The sequence below is a fragment of the Harpia harpyja genome, chromosome 19 (genome assembly GCF_026419915.1).
Source record: "Harpia harpyja isolate bHarHar1 chromosome 19, bHarHar1 primary haplotype, whole genome shotgun sequence".
NCBI lineage: Eukaryota > Metazoa > Chordata > Aves > Accipitriformes > Accipitridae > Harpia > Harpia harpyja.
Window position 1 is genome coordinate 17,404,655 of NC_068958.1, and position 26,193 is coordinate 17,430,847.

The following is a 26,193-nucleotide window of genomic DNA, read 5'->3' on the forward strand; positions in this document are numbered from 1 at the left end:
GCTCCGGCTCCGGCTGGGAGCTGGCAGAGCCTGCGGGAGCCGAACGGTGCCGGGTACCGGGGACCGAGCACAGCTCCGTTCGCCGGTGGCAAGCCCGGTACCCAGCGCCCCGAGCATCCCTCCGGCCACCCCCTCAGCATGCCTGCCGCGTTCCCCTGCGGGTGAAGAGTTCTTGCTATTTTAGGGTGAGGACACCCCAAAACAAGCCCTCGGCTTGCAGGACAAGGTGAGGTGGGTTGGGGCCGGGCGGGGGCGGGCGGCTGCCGCCGGGGAGCGGTGCGAGGTCGGCGGGAGGAAGCAGCCCGGGGAGCGGGGGGAGTGAACGGCGGCTCCTCTCCGGTTGCAGCGGCCCCGAGGGGCTCCGGCAGACGGCCCCGGGGCGGTCCCGAGGGGCGGTGGGGCTCCGCCGCTCTCCCCGGGGCTGGCCGGCGGCTCCCGCTCCCCCCGGAGCACCGGGAGCGGTTGCGAAGTGGGATGGAGGTGGGTGCAGGATGAATCCCGGGGGGTGGGGGAGTGGGCCGGAGCCCCAGGGGACGGCACAGACGGGAGTGGGGTTGTTTTGTTGGGTTTTTTTTCCCACCTCCCCGCACAGGCTCCATCCCGGCTCACAGCGCAGTTAACGATGCCAGTTGCTGATCGCCTCCCTGTGCCTTTGCAGGTGACCGAGGGACCCCAGCGTGAGGCGGGGGGGGACCGGAGCGTCATGGCACACCCCGTCTCAGCCTTCCAGGCTGCCTACATCTCCATTGAAGTCCTCATCGCTTTGGTGTCCGTGCCGGGGAATATCCTGGTCATTTGGGCTGTGAAGATGAACCAGGCGCTGCGGGATGCCACTTTCTGCTTCATTGTCTCACTGGCGGTGGCCGATGTGGCCGTGGGGGCTCTGGTCATCCCCCTGGCCATCATCATCAACATCGGACCGCAGACGGAGTTTTACAGTTGCCTCATGGTGGCCTGTCCCGTCCTCATCCTCACCGAGAGCTCCATCCTGGCACTCCTGGCCATCGCCGTGGATCGATACTTGCGGGTCAAGATCCCCGTCAGGTAGGAAAACGCGTCAGGACCAGCTCTGCAGTGGCTGCTGTGGGGGTTTGAAGGGAGCAAGGATGCCCCAAACTTGGAGAAGCACTGGGAGAAAGGTCTTCCTCCAGGCTGCCAGCCCAGGCACATCTGGCCACAGCAGCAATCAGGACAGGCTGGGTCAGGGGGGATCCCGCAGCCTCCGGTAGCTTTGCCTGGGGGTTCAGGGGATGCTGGGTGTGCAGGCAGAGATCGCATTGTGGCAGCCAGCAGGCAGGACAGGGCAGCCCCTCGCAGGGTCCCTGTGGCCAGGACAAAGTGTGTCCCACCCACACATGGGACAGCACCGGCAGGGTGCTTCAGGGAATGGAAAGGGGATGATAGATTTGTCTTCAGCCCAGGTTTTCCCTTGCCATAGGGAGCCCAGAAGCCCGGGGGTGATAACCTGCTTGCTCCTGGACATGTGAGACACAGCTTTGGGGTTTTGAGGGACCAGAGGTGACAGCCCGGCACATCTCATGGGGCAGGCTCACCCAGGAGAGACCCCTGGCTATGGGGCTGCCCCACAAATGTTTCCTCTCCCTGTTTTTCCCCTTCTCATCATCTGTATCTGTTGTCAAAGCCAAGTCAATAGCAAATACTGTGGGGCATAAATGAGGGGGATGCACTGTATTTGAACGCTGCTGCTCCAGGAGGAGATATTTAACTGCTTTATGGCCAGGTCACTCCACTCTAGCATGGTGCTGCAGCCCTTGGGGCTGGGGGGAGGCAGCCGTGGGGCCCAGGTGCCGCAGTGGGACCGGGGGGTGTCAATGGGGCTTGAAGGGGATGTGACACCAAGCTCGAGTGCAGCCCCTGTGTCCCGGCTCAGCCTCTCGCTGTGCAGTCACTGTGGCTGGTCCCCCTTGCTCTGTCTGAGGACGTGCCCAGGCTGCAGGGACAACTTTGCTGGGCTCGTCGGCTCCGGGAAGGCTCCCACGGCTGAGAGCATTGCTGGAAAAGTCAGCCCAGCCAGGACGGCTGAGCACACACCCAGCTCATGTCACCCCACTGACCGCTTTGCAGTTCAGACGTGGGCTCCAGCCCCTTTGCTGGAGGGGTCCACAACCCTTCATCAGCACAAAGACCCCCAAAAAAGGACCCAACCCCCTTGTGTTAAGTGCTGCCCAAACCCCAATGGGTGTAGGACCCTTCCCGGGGCAGGAATCACCTTCCCGTACAGGGACACAGGGACAGGAGGCACCTGCATCTGGGTCAACTGGCTGTTCTGGAGTGCTTGGTGTCCCCAGATCTACTGGATCAGGCCAGAGATCTGTTGTTTTGGGAGTTTTCCTGCAGCCATGGCCAGTGGAGGCTGCTCAGTGAAGGAGTGTAAGGCGGGGGGGGGGGGGCGGCCACAGGATAAAATCACAGTCCCTGCCCACCCCTTCCCTGCCACACACGATTTCGCAGGCTGTTCCTGACTTCCTCCCTAAGTGTGATTTTCCCAGCCTGAAAAATCCTCGTCTTCCAGCCTGTCAGTGTAACTGAAGTGATTCTCACCCTGTCATTGCTCTTGGTGCTTTTTTGGTCCTCCTGCATCCCCAGCGCGGTGGGGATAGGTTCAGGTGTGGGAGTACTGCAGCTTTATACATAGCAACACTGCCTAGCTCTCGTCAGTCATTTTTCTAACAAACACAGTCTTTTTTTCTCCCTTGCTGCCTCTAAGAATCAAATGGGCTTTTTCAGGGAGATTTTTGCCCTGAGCCCAGGACCTTTACTGGGAGCAATATTAAGTTAGAGCCTTCTGTGCTGTGTATAATTTGGGTGGGTTTTTCTCATGCAGTATCAACCCTGAATTTTGTCGTCCCATCATGTGCCTGAGCACCCAGCATCATGAGATTTTCCTCTGACTTTTTGTAGCCTACTTTAATATTGAAAGGGTTTGTAGCCTCAACAAGAAAGGTTTGGCTTCACCAGCTCTCCTGTTCACTTATCCCTGGATGTTTCCTTCTTTCCCTGGCATGAATTCCCAGCAGTTGGCAAATGCAGTGATTTTTAGGTGATTTTGTGCCCTGGACACAGCAGCAGGAAAAGTATCACAAATAGGAGAGAAAATGCCACTAAAGAAAATTCCCTGAATCTGAAATGCCTCAAGTTTCTCCCAACCTGTTGCTAGATGCTAAAAGATGATACTGAAAACATTTTTACAGTGCTGACAGTTCGAATCGCGGCTTCGTGGTGATGTTCCTCATTGCAACGCCAAACCCACCGGCATGAAAATTGGTGCTGGGTGCTGAGATCCTGCAACACCTCGGTGGGACTTGGGTCCCCAGCGAGACCTGTGTGGCCACTCATACCTGGGAGACCTCGGGCAGAGCTGCTAAGGTCCCTGGAGGTCCATAGGCAGCAATGGCATCCAGTCCTGGGCAGCGATGGCATCCCACAGAGATTTGCAGGCAGGTGGGGAGCAATGTGGGGGGATCTCTGCCTCAGCCACATCGCTAGGGCAGGCAGGACACAGAGCAGGGATGTCCCCTCCAGCACGTGGCTGGGCAGCATCAGGTACGGAGGGGACAGGGTCAGCAGGCAGCGTGCACGCTGCAGCCCGCTCGTGCCAAGTCCCCAGATAAGCCTGGCACAGGGTGGATGCTCACCAGTGTGACCCACATGTGATCTGGCGTGGCCAAGGGGATCTCGTGGGCTGTTGTGCATGGGGATCCCCCACATCACTGGCCCCGCTATCCACTCGCAGGCAGCCCTGGCTCTGCCGAGGCTTGGGGAGAGGCAACAGTGGGGAAGGGAAATGCATTTCATAGAGGCAGCTGACTGGGAGCAGCAAGGAGAGAAGCTCCATGCATCCCTGCTCCGTCCTCATGCCGACCACCCCACAAATGCCATCTCCGCTCTGGGGATCCCCAGCGAGTCAGCACTTGCATTTCGGGTTCCATGAAGGGGTGTGCAAAGGTTTCCACATCCCGGTCACGTACTGGCCAATTGGGGTGAGAAGCCAACAGGACTGTTGTCTGGAAAGAGTTTTCTGAAGGAGAAGCAAAGTCACCACTGGACTTTCCAGGCTTTCTATTTAATTAGGTAGAGGCAGGACTGGAGGCACAGCTTGGCAGGGAGCGGGGGGAATGTGGTGCATCGCAGCCCGGCTCCGGCTCCTGTCTATGCATGCACACCCTGGCCCTGGGGGCTGCGAGCCTGGGGGAACAACCTAGAGGTTTGCTCCTTCTTCCAGCAAACACGTGGACCCGTCCGCTGCCCAAGCACCTGGCTGGAAAGTGAGCCCTTGGGGGGAGACTGGGAGCTTTGCAGCCCTGGGGCTGGGTGTTTGGTGGCAGTATGTCTTGAGCAAATGGTGCCCCAAGACATTTGTAATGTGTCTCTGGATGGCAGTGGGAGATGCCCAAGCGGCATCCGATGTTCCTTCTCGGGCATCCTCCTCGGTCCCATGGCTGTGTTTCCCATGGACGCAGAAACACAGAGGAACATGGGCCACTCGTGCAAGGTGGAGGCAGATTTTGCAGAGTGAAGAGGGGTCTTGCATGGCTTTGAGTTGGCACCTCCTTCCTCCTGCTCTTGGAGGTAAACTCAGTGCCCACCCAGCATGGTCGGGGGACCGGATTATCCCACCAAACCCTCTCCCTCTGCCCCAAACCCCTGGGTAGCATCCTTCCTGGCTGCTGGGGTCTGAAGGATGCTGCCTCCCTTCAGGAGCCTTATCTTGACTATGGAGGGATGCAAGAGCATCACTCAGGTTGAGCAGGCTGGAGCAGAGGGCACCACGCTCCCCAGCCTCCACAGGAACCGCTCTAAACAGCTGGAAACCACCTAAAATAGGTTTGCGGCCCTCATGCTGGTGGAAAAGCTCACATCTCCCCTCTCGCATCCTTCCTCTCCACCCGGCGGCAAGGCAGGACCCCTGCCCTGGCGTCCCCTCCAGCCAGGCACAGCGGGGTCCCCCAGCGCAGCCCAAACTTCCCTCTTGCAGCTGCGCTGGGGGAAGATGAAACGAGTTCAAAGGGAGGGGAAGCAGCCGGCTAGGGGCGTCCGGCAGGAACCGGCCCCTCGGCATCCCCGTGGCGGCAGTTGGCGGCAGGATGCTGGAGGGGACGGTGCCGGGGCGATGTTTGTGGGGGGATGTAGCTCCTTTGTCGCCAGCCTCTACTGACTCAGGGGCCCCTGTCTCTGCTCTGAGATGCTGCGTTTGGCTTTTTGGAGAGGGCCATGGCAGAAGGAGCTGCTGTCCTCAGGACATGCTGAACCATAGCCCCTTGGCCAGGGATGCTGGATGCAGCCTGGTCCTGTCTTGGCATGTCCCTGGGGGTCCTCACCTTGTTTACTTCACTTGGACCACCAGCTCTTTCCTCAAACACTTTGAAAGATGTGCCAGGAGGATAAAAGCTGGAGAAATCTGCTGGTAGTGAGAGCCCTTGTACGTGAGGTCTCACTCCACAGCAGGGACCTCCACCCTCTGTGCCTGGGCCCCAACATCGGAATGCCCCTCCCCACCCCTCCCCCAGCCCTGCCGTTCCCATCCGGCAGCATCCCGAGGAGCATCCCGCCAGGGCAAGCTGCATTTTCTGCTGTTAAAGTTTTTGAACACACACATAAGACTGCAAAGCCATGGAAATTAGACCAAACCAGGCTGGAAATTGCTAGGAAATGGGGGGGGGGGGGGGAGAAGGAGGCTGGGGTGCAGCAGGGGGAGAGCCCGGGGTAAAGCAGGGTCTGTGGGTGGTTCTGCAGACAGTGCTGGCCTTCTCCCATGGTTCAGAAGTGTCCTGTCCTGAGCCTTTTGAGATAAAACAGCTCAGGGATGGCAGGAGCAACCCTCAGCCCTGGACTGCAGTGCCTGCAAGCCAGAAGGTGAGGAGGACTTGCAGGTAGTCTGCGAGCTCTTGGATGGACCTGGCAGTGGAAGGGGGAAGTTTTCCACCTTGACCCTGCTGGTTTTCAGGCTCCTGCCTGAACTTGGGCTCTTGCTGGGATTGCAGCGCTCTTTCCCCTTCTCTCCAGGCCTGCCAAAGGCAGCAGGCGTGGGGCCAGCTGGGGCTGGGTCACAGGGAAGCCTAGGAAGTCTCGTCACCCTCAGCCAGCTGGGTCGTGGAGCAGGGCATGCGTCCGAGATGATTTTCCCCCTTTTCTTCCACTGAGAGTTCATGGAGGGTCTTGGCAGGAGAATGATGAGAACCCCGCTGCCATGGGAGGGGGGATGAGTAGGACATCAGGATGAGACCCTGCTTTGTCCGAAATTCCCAGGCACCAAAGCACCTAAGGTCCCATGAGAAATCTTTCCAGCACTCCCAACACTAATTGCCAGGAAACCTTCCCGGACACTTGGGCTCTGAGACCGAGCAGATGTGTCCAGTATGGAGATGGTGAGGTTTCAGACCAGGTTGGGATGCTTGGTGGCCCCAGTGCCTGTGGGAGCTGGTCCCCCGGGGACGGTACCCACTGAAGGGGGAAGGTATCAAACCACAGAAGCAATTTTTCAGACTGGCACGAGGGTTTCAACCCAGAGCAATGGGATGAAATTAAGAAAAGGAAATGTATGCTCCATCTGAGGGCAATTTGCTGGCCAGATGATGGGTTTCACATGTCCCCAGGGACACAAAGGTGACTGGAGATGCGTCTAGCCAGTGTGGCCAAAACAGCAGATGATAAGTGAGGGTAACTGCGAGCGATCCTGTCCAGCCAGGCAAGTGAATAAACCAAACCATGGCTCTTCCAAGGCTTATTTTTAAATTTGGAGGAAACATTTCAAAAGCATCCAGGTGACTCAGAGCAGGGAGCGTGAGCTCGGAGAGCTGCAGGGGAGCTCTTGTGCCCAGGAGGTCATCTAGGTTACTTTTGACCTCCATTAGTCAATGAAAAGACGCCATCCATCCTTACAGGCTCTGCTCCTGCAAAAGCAGATTGAATTTCCAAGGAAAACTCTCCCATTTATCCTACACCGGAGAAATTTTGGAGACTGGCAGGTCTTTGCAGCCGCCTCTTTTGTTTCTTCCTTTGCTGCCCTCTGCCAGGTATATTTTTAGCCAACAAGGGTGATCTATGGAGACCTTCATTCCCAAGGAACAGGCAGATCTGAACCAAGGATGAAGAATAAAAGGCAGAAATCAGTCCAGAGAGGTTTGCTGGAGACTTTGGGCTATTTCCAAGCTGCAGTTTCCAGCATCCTGCACCAACTCAGCAAGTGGGTGCTAAATCAGAGCAAGCATTTCACACCGAGCTCTGCTCAAACCAGATCCAGGGTGCACAGACAAGCTGTGTTGGTCCGGGACCAGGAGCTCAATTCTGGTATCACCAAAATACTCAGAGCCTTGGAAATGGGAAGGAATTTACCAGCAGGTTATATTGGTCTTGAGATCCTGGTAAATACCCAGGTGGGCCGGTTTTCAGCATGACTCTGATCCCCGGAGTAATTTTCAGCCAAGAGCATGCTAAGTCAGAGATCAAAGCCACAAGGGCTCTGCCCTCAGTGAGGGGACGTCTGGATTAGGCTCGGCGGGAGCGAGCACAGCTGCTGCAGCAGCGCCACGAGGCATTTGCCAACAGACGCAAAATCAGGTCACTCGAAAAAGATACAGACGCTGCCATGCCAGCCAGAGGGAAGCGACTTGGGCTGTAAGCAGCGTTCTCAGCTCCTGGGTTCTTAGGGAAAATGGGGGGTTTGCGGGTGTCCCCCTCCTTGGATTGCAGCGAGGGTCTGACTGTGGGATGCTCTGTTCTCAGTAGCACAGAGGGAAGGGGAGAAGAGCACTGAATCCTGTGTAGGGATGTTGCGGACTTGATGATATTTGGGGTAATTCCCAAATTTTCTGCATTAAAAGGGCAGGGGGAGATGCATGGTCTCCAGACACCCTGGACAGGCTTCCTGGGCAGCAGCACCCTGTCTCATCCCAGCCCTTCTCCTGTATCTCTGAGCGGGGCAAGATGTGGTCCCTGTGCGGGTAATCTGCCCAGGGTATCATTGCGCCTTGACCCCTTTAGCTGTGAGTCAACATCTGTCCCCTCAGCAGAGCTTACGTCTGCCTGCGTTGTGCTGCAGGGCGATGAACAAAAGCAGCTCCTTCTTGCTGGTGTTTGCCTGCTACACCCCAAAATCATGCTCTGGAAATATTTTAATTGTTTTTTTTTTCCATTTCTACTGATTTTCAGGTTAATGCATTAACCCCTGACAATTCATCACCAGTAAATTTGAAGGTATGTTCCCAGCAAAGGCAACAGCACGTTTGCAGACAGCGAAACTGAGGCACAGAGCAGCACCGTGGCTCACTCAGGGTGACCCCACCAGGCAGGGACAGAGGCTGAGGCACAGCGGATATACTGGGACAACCTGGCCTTTCTGTTCATGCACTGTGCAGTGATCAGATGGTCTCATGTCATGACTGTGCCCAGGGCACCCAGCAGCCAGGCTCCTCCATGATCCCAGCCCATGCCATGGTGATCCATGCAGGAGTAACTCAATGAAATGGGGTTATCCAGGAGGCCAAATGGTCCTCCTGGGCTACAGGTCCCTGATATGCAGAGCCTGGAATCAAGAATGCCAAAAGTCACTCTTGTCAGCAATCAGTCCTAATTAAAAGTGGCAGCACCTCCATCCACTGGGAGAGTCAAAAGGGGCTGAGACACATCTGTAGGGATGATGCCCTCAGTGAGGGGGCTCCTGCCCATTAATTCATCCTACAGGGAACACAGACATCAAACCAGATGGAGATGGGTAGATGGAATGCAGCAAGGCTCTGCCACCTCCATAGCAGTCATTCAGGTGTGTTGGGTACCATCAACCCAAGAGGAGCTACTCTACAAAGCGGGCAGATGGGACACTAGCCAGCTTGTGTTTCTTCCTCCCATGGCAATATAAACTGACCATGAGGTCCCCACCAAGCAAAAGATGAGGATCACCAATGGTCAGGGCCACCCGGACATGGTGGGGTGTTCAGCGAGGTGTCTGCAGTGAGTAAGGTGAAGTACCTCACTGCAGGTGAGTGATGGTCCTGTGTCCATGGTATGATAGTCCATCAGACCTGTGGTTGAGCAGCAGAGCCCCAAAAACACCTGGGAACACCCAGACAGACTGTCATACTTCCAACAGCACCACTGAGCACTTCAGAGATGGTTTTCCCTTTTCTGGAGTGACTGGGGTGTTTCCAAGGGTGCTAGGTTGGTGGAGGCAATGATGATGCACATTGGAGCTTGGGGTCCAGTGCTTTTGAAGGACCCTGTGCAGCTGCTGGCAATAAGACAAGTGAAACACCCTACAGAAGGAGGCTCTGCCAAAGCAAAAGCTGCTGATTCAGCCTGCCCAGTCCCCACCAGCCCAGCCTGGCCCTGCAGGCAGCATGTCAGGAGTGAGTCAGGACCAGCTCACCATGGTGTGTGCCGTTACCACAGCCATCCGGTGCTGGAGCTGGCTTGGGGCATGCAGGAGCCCTTTGGTGGGTGGTCCTGGGTCTTCCCCACCCCTGAGATGAAATAATGTGATGCCAGCAATGGGAGGTGTCGTCATCACCCAGTCTTTACAGAAATGGTCCCACCTTCGCTCCACACCAGCCAGAGCAGGTGATAGAGCAGAAATAAGTGACTCACAGGGTCAGGGCTGGGTGTGCAGGCAGGCTCGGGCACTCCTCTGCCACAGAGCCAGCACCAACCCCCTCCCCAGCAACCGGCTCTGGAGCCACAGGCTGGTCTCCGTGTCATTGCCCAGCCCTTGGCACGTGCATGTGGCATCTGTCTTGCTCTGGTGGGGCATGTGCCATGTGGCCACCAACAGCCAAGCCACCCTCAGCTCCTTTTACAACCCAGGGTGCATCACAGCATGGTTTTTATAGCCCATTCGCAGTGTTAGAATAAGCTTAACTGTGTCTTAAAGGTGCCAGGTTGACTCTGTTGACCAGAAAGGGGATTTTGGCCATGAGTTTGGATGGGAGACAGTTGGGACAAAGCCAACCAGACTCCATTTTCAAAATCTGATCTGGAGGGAGCCCCAGACCCACAGCTGCAGTGTGCAGTCGGTGAGGCCAGACCCAACAAGATCTCCTGTCCAGGACATCTCAAAGCACCTTGTACCCAAACACAAGGGACTATTGGACATGGGGATGTGCTCTGAGGGGACATGGCAGCCACCTGGCTTGGTGGCCTGGGATCTGCAAGTCCCTAGGCCTCCAAGGCAGAGCAGGCAGGGCTGGGCAAAGGCTCAGGGATGGGGGCCATGGAGCCACTGCATTCAAATGGCCATGTTCGAAATCAACCTGACAGGGGGGAGGAATGATTCATCCCAAGGGGTCACAGTGCAAGCCTCAGCATGGAGAGGGGGTTTGGTGGGACTAGTCAGAGCAGACATGAGGGAGTCGAGAGGGGTCTGAAATTCAGAAAGTCGGCGTATTTGCAGGTCTATATTCTGGTGTGGAGGCAGGGAGGGTAGAAAAGTTACTGCAACACAAAGAAGTATGGAAAAAAGGAGGAAAATTTAGAGGAGGCACCGTGGTGAAATGACCTGGGAGATGAGTTTCTTCATGACACACACAGGAGTCATTTCAGAATGGAAGGAAACTGGTGGGCTGGAAGAAAACCTCTGGCTGGAGGAAGGACAGGAAAAAAACCTGCAGGGTCCTGCCCACAGGGGTGTGAGGGAAGCCCAGGTGTGAATCATGGGGGGGTTGTGGTCCCTGCAGACAGTGGGACGTGGAGCATGGAAGAGACCATGCAGGCGAGAGACTCTTGGAGGGATGGGGACAGCTTGAAAGACTCATCCCGCTGGGGACAACAGTACCATCTTAGAGCCTGGGGAAACGACAGCCAGCACAACGGAGCTAATATGAACAGCATTGGTTTATCCTGGAGATAAATTAATGATTTTTCAAAGTGATCCCTCCAGATGCAGCAGGGATGGACGCAGGAGCTGAGAGCAGGGGAGAAACCAGCATGCGGGCTGTCGATGGGCTGGGAGGAGCCGTCCCAGGGAGCTGGTCCTTTTGGGACACATCTAATCCAAGGTGACCTGAACTTTCAAGCCCATCAAATGGGAAACCAGCCATCCCAGAGGCTGTCCGGGCTCCTGGCAGGGAGATGCCTTCTCTGGCAGCACGGCTGCCCAGCTGCTGAGGCAGGCATGTGGCTCTTGCACAGGATGCCCAGTTGCAAGAAAGAGCGATTGATGCTCTCCAAGGTGGCCACAAAAAAGCCCCACAGCTAGTGGGGTGTCCTGCAGAATAGCAATGAGCTAAGCACCCCCTGCTCTGCCAGCACCCAGCCCCACTGCAGCCTGCTGCTGGGCACATAGCGGCCTTTCCAACCGGAGGGCGGCTCAACGGGCTGGTCTGGGTACTCAGGAGACATCAATGGTGATGTCATCAGCAAGAGAGTATAAACTAACCCCAAGGGGTTGAGATCCTCCTTCCTATAGAGCACAGGCAGCAATTGCCTATGGGCTAAGGGCCAGATGGGTGATGGGAGGCAAATAGGGGAGGAAGGACCATTTTTGGTGATGTAGGGCAGTGCAGAGCAGGATCAGCCACTGGAAAGTTTTGCAGCATCTGGGTTTGCCCTTCACTGCACTGAGCCCGGTGGGACCCAGCAGCTCCCCCTTATGTCCCTGCCCCATCTCTCGCTGCCTTTTCCATCCTTCCCCCCATCCCTTCTTTGCCTGATCTTTGCCCCCCCAGCACTGAGCAGGGGACCACTTTCAGCAGCCGCTGCAGTCTTGAGTGGTCTGGTTGGATTTTTGTTAAGAACAAAAGTCTCTGTTCACAAAAAGGAGCTGGAGGAGGAAAGGGGATTTGTTCCCCAGGCCCATTCCCTTGTCTTCTTTGCCAGCCTCCATCCATGCTGTCCCTGAGACCAGCCACGGTGTTCTTGCACACAGACCCCCGGGTACAGCGATGCCCAAGCAGGACTGCAGGGACACAGAGGCAGGGAGGTGACATCGTCCCATTCCCACACCCTGCCTGTGGTGACAATAACACCTTTCTATTGCTCCTCGAAGGAGGGCCAGAGCACAGAAAGCCAGGACATCACTGGCATGGCTGTCTATCTGCCTTCTCTGGGCCATTTCTGTCACTGCATCCAGAGACCAGGATGATTTTTCTTGGCCTCCTTCAAATAAGGGAAATGCCAGCTCCTGGCACCAGGGATGTTTTCTCATTCAACTCAGTTCATCTTGCTTCACTTGGCATGTCATAGCCCCCCTCTGCGACTCAGTCTCCCCATCTGTTCACAGAGGGAATGATGCTACAAACTCTCTGCAAGCACCAAGAGGCTGATGCTGAGAAATGCTGTCTCAGACATAGCCATAATTAGTCTTACAGACTAAATTATTTCTCTTTCTTTTCTGCACTGGTAACAACACTCAGTGACTTAAACCGTGTAACACGCAAAAACGAAACACTCATTTTTCTCAGTGCAAATGGCTCTGTTCGCCAGTGGCACCAAGTGGTCAAGGCTAGGAGAGAGCTTAGAGCACAGCCTGTGTCCAGATGGACATGGCAAAGCCTGCACAGAGCCAGGGGGACACCCGAGTGGGTGCAGGCGAGAGGGCTTTATTTTAAGGGAGATCAATCCCCACATTCAGCGCTGCTGGGACACAGGTGCTTTATGGGCTCAGAGGGGTCAGTTTGCTCAAAGGGAGCTCAGGCTGCTCTGATACCAGCAGCCATCCCTGTCTTGCTTTCACACCCACTCTCATGATGCTCACAGCACCAGTGATGCAGACGGCCACTGTCTGTAAGGCCATCCCCTGCCCTAAGTGCCACAGGTCCAGCCACAGCAAAGCACCTCCATTTCCAGCAACCTGGGGACCTCCTTGCAGTGCTGCATGTCGCTTTTGCACCAGGGAAGGGGGATGCCAGGTCCCTCGCAGGCTTCACAGGGACCGGCACAATCCTTGTGCTTGGGGAGGACTTGATCCTGCCTGGCCCATGCATCCTTCACCTCCATGCCCTGTGCCAGCCAGGCTGCCTGGGCAGGCTCAGGCTATGTCTGCCCATTGCTCCTTGCCTGGATTTAACTGCCAGAGTAATTAGGAAGATGCACAGGGTGTAATTTATGCCCAGCTGATACATTTTGCTGCAATTCCTGGTCTTGGGTCTCAGCTCTTTGTCTCCACCATCCTGATGGAAATACTGAGCTGCTTCCTTCCAGGCAACAAGGTCAATCAGTTTTCCTCCAAGGGAATAAATAATCTTTCAAGTATGAAAGAGTAATCAGAGTTTAAATAATAAACTTCAGGTTTGCTTTGCATTTGCACTTTTTATTTGTTTTCCTGGCAAAAGATTGTTTCTCTGCAGTGAGGGAACATTTGATTGAGGTGTTAACTGGAGCCTTCGCTTTCAATTTGAATATAGCTATATAGACCTGCACTGGACAGATTCATCCCAATGTAAATAACTTAATGGCTTGACACATATGTGCTCTGATCCTCACTTCTCCCATTTTTATGGTGTTGTGGAGGGGCGAATAACAGAGGTTTTACTCAAGCTTTGTGGCAAGTTGTGTTTGGACAGAAGTTAAAAGTCAACTATAGCACGAAATGGTGTCTCTGAAACGATTTTCATTAATTGAAAGTACATATAGCCAACTCATTAGCAAAAAAAAATTAAATTAATCCAACTGCTTTTTGCATTTGAAATTGATCTTTTAATCAGGGGGGGAACATGCATTGGACAGAAGATGCTGAACTCATTGTTTTGGGTTACCATGTCCTCTGAGGTTTGGAAACAGTAGAACTCGTTGGCGCTCCTAATTCTCATTTAGACATTGGGTGGAGAAAACAACCTCCCTCATTTTGTCAGCTTCCAGCCAATTTTTCAGTCTTGAATGTATTAATCTTTGAACTGGGCTAAGTGCAAGAAGGGAAATGTTCCCTTTGCAGCGACAAATCGTGCTGTGAGGATCCTGGACAGCAATAACAAGTTGTAGCCTAAGAAACTGAGGAGTTCAGTTGTTGATTGCAAAATCAGGAGTCGGGTTAGCAAGCAGAAGTGTAAAAAAGAAGAAATTAAAAGGCAGTTGATACTAATCTCTTGTTCCAGCTGTAATTTAGGATATGTCTTTTTCTGAAGAGTATTTCTGCATTGGAGAGATAAAGTCCCACCTCAGCCCTGCTTCATGGCTGGGTTAATGCCTCTTAATGGGAGATGCTATCTCCAGTTTCCTGCCTCCCATTTAACCAGGGAGAAGAGCTCAATGTCCTGTCAAATGCAGATGAAATTCCAACAGCAGGTCTCAAGACCCCTCTTATTTCCCTTCTAGTTGGGATCTCTGATCTGCTCCTGCCTTTTAATGGCTCTCAGTGCTTTTCAGACACACCTGGTTGGAGGTCTCCTCTGGGTACTGACTTGCCCTTTGATTTAGCAGCATTCACAGAGCGTGGTGGTGACATGCAGGGAAGGACGATGGCACTGGGCAACCTGCCCTGGTGCTGTACAGATAGCACCAGGCACTTCCTTAGCTGGCATCTTCCTCTTAGCACGGCTGGCTTTCTGCAAGCCACAGCATTTTGTGGGATGGAGTATGAGCCATAGAGGCTCTCAGAGCCCAATCTCACCAGGCATTTTATATCTGCCATCTCATTTCAATTTCTCATAGAGCCCACATTTGACAGATTTGGCATTTTAAGTGGTTTTTAGAGCTGCCTTCTTTCTTCATCCTCCCCTCTTCCCCCTCCCTTCTCCATTTTGGGGGGCTGACTTTCAGAGTCCTCATTTCAAAGAGGTTCTTTTGCATAGGGAACAAAAATATGCAATGCATAGAAAAATTCAAGTACAATACAAACAGTAATTGAAAAAACACTGCTTTTATCCAGCAAAGGCCTGGATTTACACTGAAGATAGCCAAAGCTGCCTTTTATCCCTTCTCCTTTGTACTACATGAGTACATCGCCCTGACTTCTCTAATCACACAGTGACACGCAGAGACACGCGGGATCAGCTGCTGAGCCAGGCCTGGGCAATCAGCTCCCAGCTAATCACCACGGCAGGGACAGGGCTGATGTGTGAGAGACCTTTGAGGTGGCCAGATCCACAGGGTGATGGTCTGGCATGGCGAGGGCAGATGACTTGATCTCCCCACCACGATGCTGGGTGAGAAACACCTCCAGCACACTGTCCAGAGAGGGATGCATGTGGGGTTTGAGCAGCTTCTCCTGAAACCTTCTTGCCCTGCAGAAATTGTCTTCTGCTGGAGGTGGGGTTGCTCCCAGCATTAGAAGGGGCTCAGCCATGTGATGGGGGTGTGCAGGACCCACCCTTAGACTCAGACCTGTACTCCTCTCCAAGGAGATGTTCGCACACCAAATTTCTAATTTTGACAGAAAAACTGTAAACAGACACTAAAAATGTCCAGTAAATCTATAGCACAGGGGTAACACTGAAAACAAGTCCATGGGCACATTGTGCTGTCCATCAGTGATGTAGCCAGCTTTCATAATTTCACCCCCATCTCTTAGGGACTGGGCTGTTCCTCTCTCTGTGCCCTAATTCCCAAAGTCCTGGTGCTACAGAAGAATCTTAATTTCTGTTTCTTTTCTCTTTTAAAGCAGCACTTCTCATGCTTTGCATTGCAGAGAAATGCTCAAAAATGCTGCTGCCTGAAACCAGGAGCCAAAAGACAAGAACACCTCATTTTTTTCCCCCAGTTCTGAGATTCTGCAGCTCGTTTCATGATTTTACAGCCGTTGCCAATAGTGTTAAATCATTTCCCTCCCACCTACCCAGGGGTCCTGGAGGGAGAAGCCAATGATCCAGGAAAATCCTGGAGGGCCGTGACCACACATGTTGGAGCTGGGAGGGAGCTCTGGAGCTGCCTGGGCACAAATCTATGGCTCAGTGCAACTTGTACCCCATTGAGCAGGGACACTGAGTGCACCCTCAGGACTGTCACATGGTGGCAGGAGGGTGACACATCCAGAGCATGGCTACCCCCGTGCAGGCACTCAGCACCCTTGGATGCAGTCAGTGCTGCCCACAGCATCAGGTGATGTCACGGCTCCCTTTGGGACATGAAGGGTCCTGCCTGGGTTTAGAGGGCAGCACGCCCCAATAGGCACAAATTAAATTATCATTTCCATCAGACATCAGATGCCCTGAGCATCCCCAGCCCCCTGCTTAACCCCCACCCACCCATATTTGGGATAAGGGGCTGAGCACTGGGTGAGTGGTCCTTGCCGAGAATTGCTGCTTATGCAGTGACAGAGCACTTGAATATGTCGGGATCCAGCCACAGGCTGTAAACCAAGCCCAGTTTGAAAACAAGATTAACTTTATGTGCACAAAGGATTTATATTTGCTGCTGGGGTGAAGGATGCTGCTTGAAGGATGTGAGAAAAATTGCCTTTCTCATTGAGCAGCAGTGCACAACATGTGCTCCTTTGCCTTCTTTGGACAACAGCAGCGTCTCCTCCGCACCCAAGGCAGACCCTGAAGGGGAAGGATGTGTGCAAGGTCCCCATGCTTTCCATCCTCCCTGCCTGCAATGTCCAGCCCTCCCGTGCTCCTCCTTCCCCTTGCAGCATCCTGTCACAGTGGGAGCCGCTGGGATGCCCGAGGGGAAGCTGTTGGCACTGGTTCCCGGTAGAGCCGCTGTGGAGGTTACTCGCATCCCACCTCTGAGATGAGAACAACTGGGCAAGTGATCTGGAAGAAGCTCTGCAGTTACTGGAAGCCTGTGGTTTGTTCCCAAAGATGGGTTGTGATTCATCGCCAGAGCCCGGGGAGTCCAGTGGCACAGACATCCTGAATGAAGCAGGCTGCAGAGATCCAGCCAGCAGCTACTTCTCCATCGAGGCCAGGAGCAGCCCCAGGAGGGGTGTGCAACTGCTTGGCAATGAATTCATCCAGGCTGGTGTGATGTTGTGGCTGCTGCTAACATACCAGGGACCAGAGATGTGATAAGACAAGTCTCTTTGGCTCAGCAGGCAAAGATTTAACTCAATCCTCTAGCTGGAACCCAAAATATGGCAGGTTTAGACTCAAAAAACAGGTGGCCAGTGTGGGCGTGTGTATGGGCACTGAAGTGGAGGGAAACAAGCCCTTAAACAGCTTCATGAGGCTGTGGGTGATGCTGCCCCATGGGAGATGCCAAATTCAAGGTGGGCTGAGCTGTGATGTGTGCTTTGAGGCTTGGTCCCACCAGGGCTGATAGCATCAAGAGAGCAGCAGAGGTGGGGGGATGTGTCTGGCCTCTGGGTCCACGCCGTGGACCGCTGGAGTCAGGGGAGGACACCTCTTTCCACACTTGTAGTCATATGCTGGATGGACATCCCTGATGGACTTTCATGTTTTGTACTGCCTGTCTAGGGTGAAGATACCCTGGCACAGCCTGGCTGCCCTGTAGAAGCATTATTCCTCATTTCTAGGTATTTTAGCCCACAAAGCCCTTTTCTACCTTATTTCCCCTGCTTCTTGTGGGGATGTTTGTCTCCCTAGGGCTGCTTTTGGATGTGCCCACATCCCTCTGCAGTCCTCAGGGATCCCAGGGTGTCTCCAAGGTCCTGGGAGATGTGTCAGGACAGGCTGAACCCACGCTAAGGCAGCAGCATCTCCCCTGACCTTGTGTGGGGTCCAGGAGGGCTGCAAATGGTCCAGGTCCCTGCACAATCTGCTCTGACAAAGCCTGAAGCACAAAACCTCCTTTTTCTGTCACTTCCTTGCCATTTGCTGGAGCTGTGGCCAGCTCCAGCTTCACCCACCACCAAACGAAGCACTCACCAAAGCCCTGGGGATGCCGTGCCTCAGTGTGTGGGGACCAGTCAATTTTGACAGGATGGATTTGTTCTCATAAGCCTCATAATCACCCTTGCCTTTATCCATTACAGAATTACTGGCTATTAAAAGTGGTTAGAAACATTCGGTGGACTTGCCAGATGCTTCACCCAGTCGTAGCTGCTTGCGCTTTGCAGTCACTTGTTGCAGAATAATTCCTACACAGACAGCTGCCATTTTAGGATGGTAAAGCCAAACCCTGGACACAGACTGGACCAGGAAGAACTTCAGTGTGATGCACACAACCCAGTGCACTTATGGATCTATACACACCCATGCACATGCTTTCAGCCTCTCTCATGGTGGCTTTGGGCAAGGTTTGCATTAAACAGCCTCGTGGTGTGGTGCCATCTCCTCTTGCTGCAGTGGAGACCCGAAGTGTTTTGGGAGCAGACGTCCTCAAAGAAGAAGGCTGGTCATGCCCAGCTCCTCTCTCTGCTGAGCCTGGGGTGCTGAGCTGCTGTAACTCCAGGTCACCACCTGTGGGCTGAGCTATAGGGATTAGAAAGGTGCCAGCTGCTCGTAGAGCTGATGCCAAGCAGAAAGGACATCAAATGGTGAGAAAATCCTTCTCTGACTCTTGGTGGGGTGGTCCCAGCCCTGCTCTGCACCTCTGCAGGGCACTGCTCCAGCTGCAGTGGCAGCCGTGACCTCTGAAATCATGGCTCAGTGCACACAGGGAGATTAGCAGCAGTGTGGCAGGGAGGACCTGGCACCCATCAGGGACATCTATTGCTGGACCCCCTCACAGACTCCCAGCTTTGGACCACCTGCTCCTACCTCTTCTTGCAGCACACAGCTCAGGGAGTGCCAAGCACCCTTCTCCTGCGGTCCTCTGGGCTGTCCCAGTGCGTGCTCCAGACTGGGGCGGCTGGTGATGATGGGAGCAGGACAGCCCTGACCCAGACTGTCTCAATGGGTGCCACAGAGGTTCTAGGTGGAGATTTGGGATGCAGCCCCATCCACATTAGTGGTGGGTAAAAGGTGTCTGTTCCCATCGGTGCCTCTCCTGCCGTGGGAACCTGTTGCAGCCCCCCTGAAAGAGTGACCTTTAGAAAACCCAACATTGCCCTCACCCGCCTGTCCCCTCCAGCCGAGCTCTTGCTTACCCTGAGCAAACAGACACGGGTACGGTGCCAGGCGGAGATTTTCCTCCTCAGCTCCTTTGAAATCAGTTCTTCAGTCACGCGAGGAGTCTGAGGTCAGGATGGTGGAAACCGCCTTGTCATAGCCACCTGGCTCGTCCTCTCCCACCACGTCCCCCTGTCACCTCTTGTCCCAGGGACCTGCTGGCACTTCTCAGGTTTCTCCCACAGCTCAAATTTCTTGCAGACCAACCAACCAGAGGTGCTGGAATGGGACATTGCACAGGGCGCTATGGGTCCTCCTGGTCCCTTTGGAGCACTAGGAAGTGTCTCTGTGGTAGGACATCCATGTTAGGCTGGAAATACTGTGCCAATAGAGGCTGCTGGGCTATTTTGGTGCAGGACAGGGGCTCCATCACCAACCAAAACCAATGTCCTTGCTGCAGAAGGACATACTCTTCTGACTCACCTGAAAGACTCTCCATGGGTTTTGGACCAGTTTTTTTACATCTTTACTTGCCAGCTGGCATCTGACAAGCAACAAGTCTGGGATTTTGGGATCAGGACAATCCCCCATGCATCCCAGAGGAGATGCTGATAGGGCCAGTCTCTTCCTTTTCAAGCATTTGTAGGAACAGGCTGTCATGGAGAGCTCCATCCAGCTACCAGCTTTGGCTGTTGTTGGTTGACATCTGTCCCTCCCAAGGCCACCTCTCACATGGCGACGCACCCACCAGCGTCACAAACCCACATTTCTTCCAAGATGGAAAACCAGAAGTGATGTGACCATGAGAGCAACATGCTGAAACAGTGTCAGCACCCCTCTGCCCAGGAGATGTTTTCTCACATCACCTCCACAGTTGTGTCATTGCCACCTGTCACCCCTATTCTGGCTGTGAGAGTTGCCAGGATGACACAGGATGGTGTGAAATGCCTTCATGGTGGGAGTCATCCAACAGCTCAAGCCGTGTTTGCAAACAACTTGGGCCAATCACTAGCGTTGACTTGGGGCAGTGGTTGGATGGATGCTGTCAGGAGTGTGAAGGACTGAGCGGCTAGTGTTTGACCCCAAAGATCTGAAAAGCTCCCAACTGTCACATAGGAGGGATGTGAACAAATAGGGGATGCACTCAAATGATGAAGGGGGACGCTGGTGCTAAGGGACATTTACGCCAATGCTAACAGACCTTTTTAGACATTTTAATACACCTTCAAATCCTTGATAACCTCCAAGATTTTGAACTTAGAGTTTTAACCTAAATGAAGCCCAAAAGAGATCTGAAGGGAAGGAGGTAAACAAACAGCCAAAGCAAGAGACTGAAGGAATAAACTTTTCACACCAGGGTTAGAGGTGACAAAGGAGCCATAATCAGGGTTCCTCTGTCATGCAGTGTCCCTTCTGCAGCACTTCCCACCTTGTGCAGGTGCCCAGGGGCCTCCTTGTCCCAACCCTGAGCCGCAGCTGAGATTGCCCCTCACAGAACCTGGATGCCACTTCACATTTCTCAGCTTCGCATTTATGAGCAGCTCTGAACACCAACATCTGAGTTTTCCCACCCAGTGGCCTCCAGGACACTGAAAGATCAGAAGCAAAGATGAAGCCAGGAAAAAGGAGCAGAAACCAAAATCCTCTGAGATCAAAGCACTTTTGTCTAGAGATTTTCAATTAGATCAGAACATGCTCTGGCTGCTTTTCCTTGCTGCGTTCATAATGCAGATGAGCTTCATGTCAGCTTGGCCTCCTTTCCTCCTACCACGTTGGCTCCAGCTTCATTTCATTAGCAATGGCCTGCCTTCATTAGTGAATTAATTCCCCAGGAATTGTACTGCAATAAACTCTACCAGAGCAAGGACCAGCAGAGCTGCATCTTAGGCCTGGCTGGACAACTGCAAGTATTTTCTGGACCAAAAGGATATTCACAGAAATACTAAACCAAATTTTATTCAAACCAGATCTGGAATCTTTGAAGCTTTTTCAACCAAAACAAGAGGAGATGTTTTGTGTGTTAGATTTGGATTGACCTGTGGGTTGGAAATCTAGGAAATGAGCCCTCCTCTCTCTTGGGGGACAGACCCCAAGACAAAAGTCAAATCAATATAAATGCAATGAATACACCGCTCTCCATTTGTTTTCAGATGTGTCCTGATATGTTAGATGGCCATGGGGGCTTTGCCCACCCAGTGCCAGACACCTAAAGAGCAGGTCCTGGGCTGAGCTGGGCTCCCTTGGCTGCCGCAGAGAGGGATGCAGAGGTCTGGCCACACCAAAATGTGGCAGAAGAATTTGAATCTAGTCTGGGAATGATGAGTGAAGGGAAAGGGGGGTGGATAGTGTCCTTGGGGTGAGGGCCCAAAGAGCATTTCATGATGTCCTGGAGAAAAGGGGCCTCAGCGTCTCACCCAGTGACTCCATCCTCAGCCCAAGAAACTTTGACTGCAACATCTCCTGAAGCATCCTGTCATGAGGCAGCATCTCTCCCTTGAGGAGCCTGTTCCATGTCTCCCTGTTAGCTCTGCGCAGCCCCTGGGGACAATTTGTCTGCCTCCGCCTCCAACCATCACTTCTTGCACTTCCTCTGGGGATGCAAACAGCACTCTATCAATAATTGATATTTTGCCTCTTTGCGTTATTTTCCAAACCCACAAAGACATTTTTGTTCCACACCAAACCAAAGCTCCTTCCCACCCCATTTCCCTGGGATATCAATGAGGTTGGACAGTTGCTGTCCTCCCTCCAGGGTCCTTTCTCCTGGCCTTGGCAGGGCATCCAGGAGGACTTGGGGTGATGCCCATCTCTGTGGGGAAGGGATGGCGCAAAAACCACCAGTGAGGGAGGGCAGGAGGAAAAACTAGCAATTATGGTCAGGCTCAAAACCCCACAGACAAAGGAAACAAACCCAAATTGTATGATGATGGTGGTGACTATTATCATGGATGTTTTAGTCGCAGCTGTTAATAAAAAATAATAGTAGTAATAAAATTGCAATGATGCTAGCAATTGTTCTAATGCTGATGATAATAATACGATTATTTATGAATTGTGAGCCATTATCAGCATTTTCTAGTGCTGCTGCCTCCCAGACCCATCCCAAACTCCAGCCCTCTCATATTAATGCAAAATGAGGTAAATGAGAAAGGTTTTTTCTTTATGACATAACCAAGGAAGAAACATGGGAACAGCAAAGTCTGCCCCTGGCCCCTCTGTTAATTACACCCCACCAAACGCCCTATGCCATGGGGTTGAGCTTTAGGGTTTGCAGCCTTTAGAGCAGCTGAGTCCCATGAGAGCTGCATGGTCAGACCCTGTGGGGTGGACAGAGGAGTCATTTTACGGCTTTTGTCATTCTCCATGTAGGGCTGATGGGGGACAGTGGGCACCCATGGGCCCCCGGGGAGCATGTTTCCCCGCAGGCTGCTGCAGCTGGCTCTGCCCTTGGCTTGTTGCTTGAAGGAGCAAAAGGAACAAAAACCCCAGCTCCAAGTGTTGCTGTTTTCTATGGATATTTCAGGTTCAGCCATGATTCCTGTGACCCTGATGCACACGTGCAAGGGGATGCACAGACAGGCTTTGCTCTCAGCTGCTGGCTGCTTCTGCAGTGCCACACTTAAACCTCACGGTGTGAAGTGAAGCGAGGAGCAGGGAGAGCCAGGTCCTGATGCTTGAACTGGTGTGTGTCAGGCCAGGCATGTGCAGCAAGGTGGCAGAGATGGATGTGCAGCAAGGAGGGATGGATATGGACCATGGCAGAGAGATGGATGTGCAGCAAGGAGGACGGATGGATGCGCAGTGGGGTGGGGGCATCCACGTGAAGTAAAGAGGGATGGATGTGCAGTGGAGAGATGGATGTGCATTAACAAGGGGTGGATGTGTATTGAGAAAGGATAGATGTGCAGCGAGGAGGGATGGATGTGCAGCGAGGAGGGATGGATGTGAACTGAGGAGGGATGGATGTGCAGCGAGGACAGATGTGCAGTGAGGAGGAGGGAGGGACATACACCGAAGTGTGGAGGTGGATGAGCAGTGTGTGGGGCGATTGCTCTGCTATGTGTGTGTTATACACTCTGGACCATGTGAGCTTGCATGCACCCAGGGACCTGAGGTCTGCACGACCTCCGCAGCTGTCCTGATAGCCATCTGCAACAACACGCAATGTTCTGGAGCTGCAGGGGGCCAGGACCATCTGGGCTGGGCCCCCTGCAGCCGTTCCCCATCCCTTCTGCTTTGGCTGCAAGAGTGAACACTGTGTCCTCTGATCCGACCCTGATTCATGACTAACAACAGGTCTCAGTGCTCTGAGACTCAGGACACTCTGTCCTGTGTGCTGCCCCAACCCAGGCATGAGGGCAGGGGGAGAAGGGGTGGGTGCTCTGCGAGGTGCTCCATGCCAGGGTGCTGGCTGCAAGCCCTGGGAGGGTGTTTGGGGACCACGGTGGCACCTCTGCTGCTCAGCAGCCTTGTCTCTCCGGTGATGGCTGTCACACAGCTCTGAAGGGTAGGGAGCACCCAAGACAGCAGCACGTTCAGCAAAATCAGTAGAAGACCCTAGAAACACTCGAGAGTGGGGAGGTAGGATGCAGTTTGCAGGGATTGCAAAGAGGGAAGGAGCTGGGGCGGGGGGGTGCTGTTATTTCTAGTGTCACCCCACTGAGCTGCTGGAGCCTGGGGAGGGGGGAGTGGGGTGTCACAGCTGGAAGGGCACATCAGCCTTCCCCAAGGACCTGTTATCGGTGACGTGGGGTGCACAGGCCAGCACACAACCCCACGGGAGCCTCTGGTATCCTTCTGCCGCCCGCTGCTCCCATTACCCCCCCTTCCCTTGACTTGGTCCACGGCACTGGTGCTCTCCCACCACTCCTCACCCTCCCCATGCCCCAGCTCTCCCTGCCCTGTGCCTTTCTCAGGGTCTTCTGCCCTCTGTCCTCCCCACAAGGAATAAATCAATCTCCAGCTCCAGCCTTGGCTCTCAGAGGAAACAGCAGCCCGTGTTGCTACCTCCTTCCCACGGGACCTGGCTGCCTCCAGGATGCTGGGAATCTTTTCCCAGACCAGAGGGGGTTCATTCAGGAAAGCTGTCAGTGACCAGTGGCTCTGGACCCTCTGGCCTCGTGGGCACCAGTGTCTCCCCCTCCACCCTGTGCCCCTCCATGCTCCCAGCCTGACACCTTGCCCATTAGATTGGTCTTGAGAAGGGACCTTCAAGGGGGAGGGAGAGTGGGTTTGCGTCCTTAGCTTTATTAAAAAAACCCAAAATGCTCCATTTTTCCACCACAGGTAAAGGTTGCAGGCATGCAGCAGGGAGGTCTGAGCATCAGGATGGAGATCCAGGTTGGCCAGACACCTCCATGTGGTCCCCATGGCCAGGTTAACACCAGCATCACTGAAAAACCCAGTAAACAGTCAGAAAAACTTCCTTTGTTCAATCCCTTCTGGTGGAAAGCAATTACACTTGGGCTGCGAATCTTCTTGGTCTCCAAGGAGAAGATTTCCTTTGAGGGCCAGGGGGAAAAAATCAATCTAGCAGGCTCCACTTCCCGCTTGGAGAGCTCTGGAGAGACAAGCCCAGCCCCGGTGTGCTCTCTGGTGGCATCAGGGAGGGAGCAGAGCCCAGCCGCAGCACGGCTCTCCTCCCCCTCCATCCCTTGGCACCAGCCCATCAGGAAAGAGGGTTTTGTCGATTGGCCCAGCACATTAGGAAATGAAACAGGCTGTGCCCAGAAGCTTCCCCAGGAGGTCCATTAGCACCGGTGGATCCTTCCTCCAGCCCTGTAGGTCCCAGAGGATGCTTTTGCTGGCGATTTCCTCCCCCGGCACACGGGGAATTGTCTGGGACAAGGTGCCAGCAGGGCTGGTGCACGGGGGGAGGAAAGAGTGACCTGCTGCTCTGGGTGTAGGGAGCTCAGGTGTAAGGTGGGCTGCCGGAGCTACATGAAACCCCCCTAGATATGAGGAGTGACCACACGGGCACGGTCCAGGTCGCTAATGCATTTCCTGACTTGGCATCAAGCCCAAGAGCTCCAAGATCATGTCTGAGGTCTCTGCCCATCCCTGGGGCTGGGGGTGATGGTGGGAGACAAGGTGAGGTTCCCCAGGGCACATGCAGAGAAACCAGTCTGTTTGTTAACACATCTATCAGGACAAGCTGTTACCAATTGCCAAGGAAGGCAGTGAGGAGCATCGTGCCATCTCAGCAGGGGCACTGCCATCCCACATGGAGCAGTCTTAACCCCCAGGCAGAGCATCCTTCTTGTGTTTAATTCTTTCCTTCGGTTGTTGTCTCTTCCACAGGTATAAGAGCGTCGTGACACCCCGGCGGGCAGCAGTGGCCATCGCTTGCTGTTGGATCGTCTCCTTTCTGGTGGGACTCACCCCTATGTTTGGCTGGAACAACCTCAACAAGATGCGGAGGACTCAGGAGCTCAACGCCAGCCACACGGAGTTTGTCATCAAGTGCCAGTTTGAGACAGTCATCAGCATGGAGTACATGGTGTACTTCAACTTCTTCGTTTGGGTCCTGCCTCCTCTGTTGCTGATGCTGCTCATCTACCTGGAAGTCTTCAACCTCATCCGCAAGCAACTCAACAAGAAGGTCTCCTCCAGCTCCAACGACCCCCAGAAGTATTATGGGAAGGAGCTGAAGATCGCCAAGTCATTAGCACTGGTCCTCTTCCTCTTTGCGCTCAGCTGGCTCCCTCTGCATGTCCTCAACTGCATCACCTTGTTCTGCCCATCCTGCGAGACACCACACATCCTCACTTACATCGCCATCTTCCTCACCCATGGCAACTCGGCCATGAACCCCATCGTCTACGCCTTCAGGATCAAGAAGTTCCGGACAGCCTTCCTGCAGATCTGGAACCAGTACTTCTGCTGCAAAACCAACAAAAATGCCAGCACCACCGCAGCTGAGCTGGGCAACTAGGAGCTGGGATAGAGCAGAGAGGGGTTCTCCAACCCAGTCCCCATCTGGCCACTGTTCCTGCTGTCAGGAGAAGGGGTAGTGAGGACCCAGGAGGGCTGGGTTCACCAGCCCTGTGCAATCTGAACAGCCATGTCCCCCAGCTGCCGCAGGCGGTTATTTATTCACAAGCATCGTACTGTTTTGATATTGTAGCCTGCAGTGTTCCTTTCTTTTTTTTTTTTTGCCTGTTTGTTTTTGTTTTTCATTTTTTTAAGGGTTGCCAAGTATTTAAGGAGAAATTGTACAGACAAAGGCGCAGTTTATCTTCGTGCAAATAAAGTAAAATAATAAAAACTACCCAGGAGGTCCTCTGCCATTGATGGAGACCTCTGGCTCCTTGGAGCGCAGCAGTCGATGATGCTGGGGGCACATCGCGCTCTG

At 53.8% G+C, this 26,193-nt stretch overlaps 1 protein-coding gene across 2 annotated transcripts; it reads left to right on the forward strand.

The window, feature by feature from the left end:
* On the forward strand, nucleotides 1-26,109 carry ADORA1 (adenosine A1 receptor). Of its 2 annotated transcripts, none has more exons than XM_052814203.1 (3): nucleotides 1-226; nucleotides 659-1,044; nucleotides 25,140-26,109. In XM_052814203.1, exons 2-3 carry the CDS (start codon nucleotides 704-706, stop codon nucleotides 25,771-25,773), a joined length of 975 nt encoding a protein of 324 aa, XP_052670163.1. In that variant the 5' UTR covers nucleotides 1-226; nucleotides 659-703; the 3' UTR covers nucleotides 25,774-26,109. The 2 variants fall into 2 exon arrangements, with proteins under 2 accessions (XP_052670163.1, XP_052670161.1); XM_052814201.1 differs by lacking the exon at nucleotides 1-226 and adding an exon at nucleotides 367-480.
* Nucleotides 26,110-26,193: the final 84 nt, after the last annotated feature.

What these genes read in the sequence shown, in the direction of transcription:
- ADORA1 (XM_052814201.1), top strand. An exon ending in CGGGTCAAGATCCCCGTCAG is followed by an intron (nt 1,045 to 25,139) that starts GTAGGAAAACGC and finishes TCTCTTCCACAG; the next exon opens with GTATAAGAGCGTCGTGACAC.